At 43.0% G+C, this 10,711-nt stretch overlaps 1 protein-coding gene across 1 annotated transcript; it reads right to left on the bottom strand.

Annotated features, from left to right (window-relative positions):
* Positions 1-243: 243 nt before the first annotated feature.
* LOC143491254 (E3 ubiquitin-protein ligase TRIM35-like) lies at positions 244-7,132 on the bottom strand. Its single transcript, XM_076990096.1, has 7 exons — positions 6,811-7,132; positions 6,190-6,669; positions 5,749-5,844; positions 5,408-5,638; positions 5,030-5,052; positions 4,773-4,891; positions 244-2,229 (listed from the first exon to the last, which is right to left on the bottom strand). The coding sequence occupies exons 2-7, from the start codon at positions 6,592-6,594 to the stop codon at positions 1,691-1,693; spliced, it is 1,413 nt and encodes a 470-aa protein (XP_076846211.1). The 5' UTR covers positions 6,595-6,669; positions 6,811-7,132; the 3' UTR covers positions 244-1,690.
* Between the last annotated feature and the right edge of the window lie 3,579 nt (positions 7,133-10,711).

Raw genomic sequence — 10,711 nt, 5'->3', positions numbered from 1 at the left:
ATAACTGACGAGTCAGACGTCAAAGCTTAAAATTAAAGTATGAAAATCGCAGCATGAATATTACACTCTTGCACGAAAAAAATGAAAGGAAGAAAAAAAATTAAACCCATGCTTATCTTGATGCCTAATTATTGTGCATATTTGTGCATTGTGCATATTTATATATCTATAAAACTGAAATATGTACCTAAAATGATGGTTCAATCAATCAATCAATCAAATTTTATTTATATAGCGCTTTTTACAACAGTTGTTGTCCCAAAGCAGCTTTACAAGTGCCGAGTCCTAGCCCCCAGTGAGCAAGCCAAAGGCGACAGTGGCAAGGAAAAACTCCCTAGTTTTTTGCATGAGGAAGAAACCTTGAGAGGAACCAAGACTCAGGGGGGGAACCCATCATCCTCTGGCCGACACCGGTCACCATGACAACAACAACAATATAGACAGAATGTAGACAGAATGTAAAAGATGCAATAATGTCAATTTAGACCGAAAAATATGTAATAATGTCCATCATGGTGTAGGCATCCGGTTAGGCAGGAGGTGGCCGGCCAGGATGGATCGCTTGTCTCTGTTTTCTCAGTGCCATCTCAGCCCCCTAGTGGCAACTCTTAACGACTTATGAGTCCTCTGGAGCAGTCTTAACTTTTCGGGAGAGTAAGAGTGATTCTTATACTTGAGAGTTTTGATAACTGGCACTTACACTTAACTCTGTGAGTAGGAGCAAATCTAAGAATTTTTCAGCACTTAAGTCCAAAATTCCACTCTAAGAAGTTTGATAAATATGGGCCCTGTCTGACAATTCAGGCATTAAAAATGTCCTGGGCCCGTATTACACCACAGTACTGGAGCCCGTATGGATCCAAGACTCACCCAGAAAACAGTCAAGTTTGGTGGTGGAAAGATCATGGTCTGGGGTTACATTCAGTATGGGGGTGTGCGAAACATTTGCAAGGTGGAAGGCAATATCAATAGTCTAAAAATATCAAGAAGTATTAGCTACATCTTACATTCCCAATCATAAAAGGGGCCAAATTTTTCAGCAGGATAGTGATCCATCTCATACATCCATCTCTACATCAAAGTTCCTCAAGGTGAAGAAGATCAAGGTCCTCCAGGACTGGCCAGCCCAGTCACCAGACATGAACATCATTGAGCATGTTTGGGGTAGGATGAAAGAGGAAGCTTGGAAGACAAAACCAAAGAATTTTGATGAACTCTGGGAGGCATGTAAGACTGCATTCTTTGCTATTGTATGAATCATTGTCGAACAGCATGTATGAGGTCCTTCAAGCTCATGGAAGTCACACAAAATATTAAATATGGCTCTAATAGCACCACAATGTCATTCACCAGTGTTATGAAGCATATATTTGTATATGAAGTGAATTATTTGTTTGATTTTCACCTTACTTTCTGTGGGCGACAACTTTTGTCTTGCCAAAATCTGACCTTTCTGTGTTCATTAAATGATCAATATTTCTGCAGTGAAGCAAATTTATTTTCGTAAATTAAATCTCATTTGGGAGGGTTTCAGCTCTCATATGAGTCATTTCTAAAACGAATAGATGAATTTAAAGTCAGGTTATAAGCTTTTGTTTCCAAAACATGGATAAGCGACAGAACTTATGTCAGGGACTGTATATTATACAACGTTCATTATTACATGTATGCAGATTAATTCAAGGCAACATTAATTTTGCTGTTCCACTGTTACTGATATCTTTGCTGGTAAGATCCTCATAGGAGAGGAACTGTAATTATAGAATAAAGGGAAAACAGTGTGAGTAAAAGTGTGTGTTATAGTGCGCAGGTGTGAACTGGTTAGAAGATCAGTGAATGTCACTTTCCCCCTGTCCCAGTCCAGCTGAACTCTGACCCTCTGCAGTTCCTCTGTAGGTGTGAGGAGGTGACGTGTCTGTCCTGGGCACTGTGTCCAGTAATTGCCCATAAGGGAGCCCAGACTCCACACTGAACCCCAGACCCTCCCTCCCCTTCTCCTTTCAGACTCTATAATTACACCCAGTACCCATATTTCACTGTCTCCAACATCAACATCCCAGCAGTGTGTCCCTGAGTTAAAGCCCTCAGAGCCCAGGACACACGCACACACATCAAATCTCTCTGTATTATCAGGAAGCAGTGAGTTCTGTGGTCTCCATTCTACAGTAGTGAGATCATCAGACAGGTGGAGGTCTGGATGTGCAGTGTTGGGGTCCAGAGTAACAGGGTCTGAGGAGAGAGAACAGAATGAATCATCATGTTCTTCATGTGTTTATGTGATGAGGTCACATCTACAGACTGCAGGCCCTTTACTCTGAGTGAAATGCTGCAGTAGGTTGATAAGAGGGAAGTGATGGTGATGATGTGTGTTGAATTGAATTAGAAGTTTATTTTGGTTATACAACATAAACAAACATCACATCATACACATGGGCACGCTTGAACATCAACCATCCCTTTCACACACACACACACACACACACACACACACACACACACACACACACACACACACACACACACACACACACACACACACACACACACACACACACACACACACAGAGAGAGAGAGGCCTCTGCTCAGATTTATTGTAAATGTCACACAAAAACAGTGTGTGGGCAGTCATGATCTGGTGGTAGGGAACTGGTCTTGTGACCAGAGGGTTGTGGGTTTGATTCCCAGGCCTGAGGCCATGACTGAGGTTTCCTTGAACAAGGCACATAACCCCAACTGCTCCCCGGGTGCCGGGCTAGGGCTGCCTACTCTGTTAAAAACGTCCTCTGTTCATCTTCATATTTTTGTTTTGTTGTGCATTTTTTCCCTGCCATTTTGAGAGCAAATTATATTACTCCTACACTGCTCCAGTACTTTCTCATAGTAATACTTCTTACTAAGTCTCATAATAGTCTGACAACAGACAGACAGACGGTTAAGGACAACATCACCCAAAAATGGAAAAAAAAAAAAATGGTTTCCAACGGCCATTCTTTAGTAGAACTTACTTCCCTACCTACCAAACCATTGAGACTGTGTCTGTTAACCGTGTCAGATATAGGAATAACAGGGCGATATGTTTTAAAAATCTAATTTAAATTAAATTAAATAATCAACATGAAGTGAGATCATTACAACCCAGCACGTTCACTTCGTTCGCAGGACGCAGGGTTATTAACTGTTCCTAGGATCAAAAAGATCACAGCAGGTGGAAGAGCCTTTTCTTTTAAAGCTCCACAACTGTGGAATAATCTTCCTGCCTCTATTCGGGACTCAGACACGGTCTCAATGTTTAAATCGCTACTAAAGACTCATATGTTTACTTTGGCCCAGAACTTTCATTCTAGTTTAAGTTATACTTAGCCTGATTGTGTGATTTGTTTGTAACTTGTGTATTCATCTGTATAATTTGTTTTTCTGTAATTTGTGTGTTAACGGGCCGCCCAATGGAGGATGGGTTCCCTTTTGAGTCTTGGTCCTCCCAAGGTTTCTTCCTATTCCCCACCATCATAGGGAGTTTTTCCTTGCCACTGTCGCCTTTGGCTTGCTCATTAGGGATTTGGACCCATAGTATTATTAACCTTGTAAATCATGTAAAGCGCTTTGTGACAACATGTGTTGTGAAAAGCGCAATACAAATATATTTGATTTGATTTGATAATACTTATTAATTTATTTTTTTACCTCTTATATTTGTATTCTGCTTCTTTTGTTCTTTGTTTTTAAAATCTATTATATAATAGGCTATTTTTCTTTTTGCATGCATTTGCAATCCCCTTTGTTTTTTCTTAAAGGACAGTTTTTTTCATATAACCCTGTTAGTATGGACAGAAACCCCATATGCCTTATCTAGATCATTATAACGTGGGTGGTGTGTAGAGGGGAGAGTGGGTGGTGTGTAGAGGTGGAGAGTGGGTGGTGTGTAGAGGTGGAGAGTGGGTGGTGTGTAGAGGGGAGAGTGGGTGGTGTGTAGAGGTGGAGAGTGGGTGGTGTGTAGAGGTGGAGAGTGGGTGGTGTGTAGAGGTGGAGAGTGGGTGGTGTGTAGAGGTGGAGAGTGGGTGGTGTGTAGAGGTGGATACACAGACGGACATAACTAGACGTAGACAACATAAACACACGCCCAAAAGGAGGGGTCCAGAACTGTAGAGTGACAATTTTTATATACGTCTGTCCAATCAGACAAACGCAGACTCAAAAATGATGACAGGGACATAGACAGGGACAGAGACAGACACAATGATATGGGAGGATCTCAGCCGACACGCTTGGTCCCCCAAGGACAGAGAACCATGGAACTCAGACTCAGAGTACCGGACTTCCTATAGACCCCTAGTATCTTCATTATTTACAGGATGTAGGAGGAGACAGGATGGAGGAGCAGGTGGAGGTGGTGATGTCCCAGGGAGAGTGGGTGGTGTAGAGTGGGTGGTGTAGAGGTGGAGAGTGGGTGGTGTAGAGGTGGAGAGTGGGTGGTGTGTAGAGGGGAGAGTGGGTGGTGTGTAGAGGTGGAGAGTGGGTGGTGTGGAGTGGGTAGTGTAGAGGTGGAGAGTGGGTGGTGTAGAGGTGGAGAGTGGGTGGTGTAGATCTCCTCATGGACTGACTCCTCAGACCAGCAGTCAACTGGTCATCCCCCTCATTGTTTATACTAATACAGCCTTTAATACTGGAATAGTTAATGTACCAAACACACAATGTTAATGTTTCTTTCTCTATAGAGTTCTAATTATGAGGAGAACAGAATTACTCTAATTAATCAAAGAACACCAAAACTCACAGTACTGGAGAATCTTCTGCATTCTCTCCCAGACTCTGAACTTCAGGTTGGAAAGATGTTTTGCTACATTGATCAGAGTTCCTGACACCTTCTCATGTTGTTTTGGGGTGTGATGAACTCTGGAAATGTATAAAGATATTATATTATTAAAATACCATATTATTAAAAAACCACATACTGAAGATCTGATCAGAATAATTTCACAAACACAATGTGTAACACAATATGGAGATCAAACAGAAATAATAATCACGTACTGTTTCAATGTGGACGACACGTTCTGAGAAGGAAACAGAGGGACAAACACAGAAAGTGAAATCAAATTTTAGTCATTTTGTTTATATGAGGGTCAAACATGCATCTTCCTTATATGATAATAACATCAATGTGTCTAAAGACCCTTACACACACACACACACACACACACACACACACACACAAAACAAATGTCAAAACATTTTACTTTTTGTGTGCATTTGTGTGTGTGTGTGTGAGAGAGAGAGAGAGAGAGAGAGAGAGAGAGAGATAGTGAAAGATGGTGGTCAGAGTGATATATTTTCTTTTTCATCTACATTGGTGTATTTAACATGTTTTGAGCGTATGTCTAAGTGAGAGACAGACTGAGTGATTCTTACTAGTAAGAACGGGATGTTCTCAGCTTCCATCTCCTTCTCTGTGTTTCTGATTTGATCTGAAAGAGATGCTATTTCTCCACTCATCTCCTCAATCTTCCTCCTCATCATGTGACTCTTCTGCTCCTCTTCCTCCTTCAGTGCAGCTATTCTTGCTGCTTCTTCATCTCGTAGAAACTGATGGCTCTTCTCAAACTCCTCCTTTATCTGCCTCTCTGTGTGCTGGGCCTGATACTGGAATGGGAGATGATGAGGAAATATAAACTGTCCAAATGTGTGTGTTTCATTATGGTGTACGTGGACAGTGATCACAGCACCATTCAGGACTCAGAGTGACCTTTCACCTTAATGTGTGCTGCTGTTTTCTCACAGACTTGTTTATGTTCCTCTAAGACCTTCAGATGCTGCTGTAGAGACTCCAGTGAGGTCTTGAGTTTGTTCTGTAAAATACGGGTTTAGTAGAGGACAGTGTGAGTCTTACAGGACTCATCACTGTATCTGTATAGATGTGCTGGAGATTACAGAGATTATAACGACTGAACACAATGGCATGTTTACTATGATTCCTTTTCATCCTTTAATATCAAATTGAGATGTTTGATATATCATAGCAGGTTGTATATCAATATTTTTATTTATATTAAGTTTCACGGTGAATGAAGGTCTGATTTAGCTGTCTGAAATCTCATCATCTGACAAATGTAATCTAGACTGTCTAACATATTTCAAGATAATTGTAAACACTGGAAAAACATTACAGTTAAACATTAGTGTACATTTCATACCTTAGAGTCACACACAGCTTCTTCTACTGGACAGCAGTCGTGAGTTTTATGTGCCTTTGCAGTCTGACACACCACACACACAGGCTGTTGGTCCTCCAGACAGAAGACTTTGAGTTTCTCATTGTGCAGACTGCAGAGAACCTCAGACCCTGCTGAAGATCTCTGACTCCTGCTCGCTAGAAAAGCCTCACACAGGTTCTTTAGTGCAAGATTACAGGGAGGATCATCTCTTGAAGATCTTCTCCTACAAACTGGACATTCTTGAGATCCCTTGGTTTCCCAGAACTGCTGCAGACAGGTTTTACACACACTGTGGCTACATGACAGTAAAACAGGATCCCTGAAGATGTCACAGCACACAGGGCATGAAAACTCTTCTTCTGACAGAATGTTTGTAGCAGCCATTTCCTCCAACAGCTGCTGTGCTGTTTCTCTGTAATGTCTCCTTCTGTACAAACTTCACTTTCACTTTTAGATCTTCTGTAATAAACACAGTAGCACAGGAGAGAATCAGTCACTGTAGTCCTTTATCCAGCTGAGGGAGTTTAGACTCCTTTCAGAAATAAGGCAGAAAGAAGTAAATACCAGAGTTAAGAGGTTCTCATAATATTTATAACTCACCTGAACGCAGAATTAATAAAGACTCGTGTGGCATTCCCAGATTTACTTCCTCATACAGGCAGGCGTGTACAGGGAGGAGGAGCTTTAGTAAAGAAATAAAGGAGGTGAAAAACTATTATTGTTCCACCAGATGGCGCCAGTTTACTATCAAGTACTTGAATCAGGGAAACGTCCACTAACTCGATTTCAGGTTTTATATTTACTCATTACATAGGAGTGCAACAAAACAATTTAAAGTAAATATTTATGTAACGGAAGCACCTAATTGTGTATTGTGGGGTATCTGCAGGGCTTTAGGACCCGGTACTAGTTTTTGGTATCCATCCATCCATCCATCCATCCATCCATCCATTCATCCATCCATTCATTTTCCTCTGCTTATCTGCGTCATGGGTCATGGGGGCAGTAGCCTAATCAAAGAGGTCCAGGTTTCCCTCTCCCCAGCCACCTCTTCTAGCTCTTCTGGGGGAATACAGAGGCGTTCCCAGGAGGAATACAATCTCTCCAGCTTGTCCTGGGTCTTGGGGGGGGGGGGGGGGGGGGGGTCTCCTCCTAGTTGGACATGCCCAAGTGGCATCTGGACCAGATGCCCAAACCACATCAACTGGTTCCTCTCCACATGGAGGAGCAGTGATTCTACTCCTAGTCTTTCCCAGATGACCGCGCTCCGTATCTTATCTCTAAGACAGAGCCAAACTGAACCCCCTCTGCCACTTGGCCAAGCCGAGAAATTCTGTACATAAAGGTTATGAACAGAATCGGTGACAAAGGGCAGAGTCCAACTCACACCGGGAACCAGTTTGATTTACTTCCAGCCATGTGAACCAAGCTCCTGCTCCGTTTGTACAGGGACTGGATAGGGTAGGGCCCCGTACCCTATACTCCCACAACAACCCCCAGAGGAATCCCCGAGGAACGCGTATGATCATCGACCCCATGACCAAATGTCCCTCCTGGATGCAATGGATCCCAGCTGCAGAGACATTTTAGCTGAAGACAGCCAGGGGTGAATAAGGCATACCAAGTTTTTCTATCCCAGGTGCATGGCAAGGGCCAACATCAGATGTGATGTGGATGAAAACATGTGGCCAACTGCTGAAGACCGTTTAGATTAGACATGACATAAGACTGTTCAGTTTTGTATCCTGTTTTTTCCCCTTTGTGTGGCTTTTTTTGTATATGTGTATTTTACACATATGGGACCATGGCTAATTATGTTGAAATTACGGTAATTATTTTTTGGGTTAGGCTACAATTTACAGTAATGTTCCTAATGCAGTAAAATATAACCTTTACTGCAAAACTGATACTGTGGAGTGTGTATGAGAGAGATGTATGTGTGTGTCTGTGTGGTGAATATGTGTGTGACTATGTGGAGTTGGTATGGTTGTGTATCAATGTTTTATTTATATTGTTTCACTGTGAAATTCTAATCTTTCTAACATATATTTCAAGATAATCATAAATATGGGAAAACATTAGTTAAACCAAAACAGTAGTGTACATTTCATACCTTAAAGTCACACACAGCTTCATCTACTGGACAGCAGTGTAACGCTTGTCACCTTTGACGAATGTGGGTGACGAAAATGCAAGATAATTAATATTTATTAAAAAGAAGACAACAAAATGCTAGACTGAAACACAGAATGCAGATAGGAATTATACTGTACAATGAAGGGATAATACTATGGAGCGGGACTACAAGACAACTATAGTCCCGCTACAAGGCGTTCAGAGCAGAGAAAAAATGGCGGAAGGTAACGAGTCGGTTGTTTACTAATATAAGTGAGATACAAAAGTGTATATGCAGAAATAGGCCGTGCGGTGGACTGGCGACCTGCCCATGGTGTACCCTGCCTTCGCCCGGAGTTGCTGGGATTGGCTCCAGCCCCCCGTGACCCCGACTAGCGGGATTAAGCGGTTCGGATAATGAATATGCAGAAATACTGAAATTAAATTCAATACCCTTCTAAGACTTTTTAAAGACCTTCCAAAAATGTTTAAGACCTCATCACCACTTTAAGTTGTAATCAGCAACAGATCTTTAACTTACAAAATTATAGTCATTTGCAATTTAATCTTTAATACACAACCATATAATAGAACTCTGATACAGTATGAAGAAACAAAGGTCAAAAGAATAAATTGAATCAGGGTTAGATATATTAAAATATAACTTTGGTCACGACAAGAAACAAGTAACTCTTATAGCTATTCATCACCTGGGACAACTTGGTTAAACTGGTGATTAATAAATAACAGTAAACACGGTACTCATGAGATGTGCTTCAATGAGTTTGTTTTGCATTCTAATGACTCTTCAGTTTGCATAAACTCTGATCTTTTCTTTATGTATAGATCAGTATACATTATCTCATTAACGCTGCGCTGCTTTTGTGACGTTTATGTATAAATGGAGCATCTGTAGCCCCATGTGTAGTATGTTCGTTATTTCACAATAAACGAGCACCTTCAGAGCGTCAACACCAGCGTCTGTGTCCGAGCTCCCCGAATTGTGGCTACACCGAAGCACGCACGCACCCACTCACTCACTCACTCACTCACCCACACACTCACCCACCCACCCACCCACTCACCCACCCACTCACTCACCCACTCACTCACCCACTCACCCACTCACTCACCCACTCACTCACCCACTCACTCACCCACTCACTCACCCACTCACTCACCCACTCACTCACCCACTCACTCCTGGCTGTAGGCAGTGACCACCGTGTGTGACAGAACTAAATACTACAGTAGTGCAAGAGTGACTACTGGCTCCACGTTTTGATTCCATAATAAATTGTGGGCCTGATCTCTCCAACATGGACACTATCCGTTCCAGCAGACTGCAGCTGCACACACACACTTGGGACACTCTCTCTTCAAGATGCTGCCATCTGTGGACCAGCACACACACACACGGACAAACTGTTTGAAAATCAGCTTCTTTCCAAAAGCTGTGGACTCATTAACACCTCGTTGATAACACTCCACGAGACCTTCACCTCGCACTTTTAACACTACACTCTGCGCCTTTTTTACATCTACTACTACTACTGGGCTTTCTTGGCTGTAGAACTGGTGTTGGCTGGTGTTCTGCTGGTGTTCAGGGTCCAGGTGAGGTTCTCCGCTAAGTGGACACCAAGGAACTTGGTGCTCTTGACGATCTCCACAGAGGACCCATCGGTGTTGAGCGGAGAGTGAGAGTGACGTGCTCTCCTGAAGTCAACAACCATTTCCTTGGTCTTGTCTACGTTCAGGTGAAGGTTGTTGTCTTTACACCAGTCTATCAGCCACTGCACCTCCTCTCTGTACGCTGACTCGTCGCCTTTGCTGATGAGACCCAGCACTGTTGTATCATCGGCGAACTTAATAATGTGGTTTGAACTGTGTTTTGCCACACAGTCATGAGTCAGCAGGGTGAACAGCAGAGGACTCAGAACACAGCCCTGGGGGACCCCGGTGTTCAGTGTGATGGTGCTGGAGGTGCTGTTCCCGATCCGGACTGACTGGGGCCTCCCAGTCAGGAAGTCCAGGATCCAGTTACAGAGGGGTGTGTTTAAGCCCAGCAGGCTTAGTTTCCTAATGAGTTTTCGTGGGACGATGGTGTTGAATGCTGAACTGAAGTCTATGAACAGCATTCTGGCAAGGTGTCCTTCTTCTCCAGGTGGGTGAGGGAGAGATGAAGGGTGGTGGTGATGGCATCGTCCTTGGAGCGGTTGGGACGATATGCAAACTGCAGGGGGTCTAGTGAAGGGGGCAGCTGGGTCTTAATGTTCCTCATGACTAGCCTCTCGAAGCACTTCATGATGATGGGGGTGAGTGCGACGGGACGGTAGTCGTTGAGGCAGGACACTGTGGACTTCTGTGGCACGGGGACGATGGTGGT

Source organism: Brachyhypopomus gauderio, unplaced genomic scaffold, assembly GCF_052324685.1.
Source record: "Brachyhypopomus gauderio isolate BG-103 unplaced genomic scaffold, BGAUD_0.2 sc73, whole genome shotgun sequence".
Classification (NCBI taxonomy): Eukaryota; Metazoa; Chordata; class Actinopteri; order Gymnotiformes; family Hypopomidae; genus Brachyhypopomus; species Brachyhypopomus gauderio.
Note: the sequence above shows the minus strand (reverse complement) of the source record. Positions and strands in the feature narration are given on the sequence as shown.

Coding starts and splice junctions, on each gene's coding strand:
- LOC143491254 (XM_076990096.1), bottom strand. CDS start 6,594: ATGGCTGCTACAAACATTCTGTCAGAAGAAGAGTTTTCATGCCCTGTG. Junction 5,845..6,189: donor AAGCTGTGTGTGACTCTAAG/GTATGAAATGTA, acceptor CGTATTTTACAG/AACAAACTCAAGACCTCACT. Junction 2,230..4,772: donor GCAGAAGATTCTCCAGTACT/GTGAGTTTTGGT, acceptor CTCTCTCCTCAG/ACCCTGTTACTCTGGACCCC.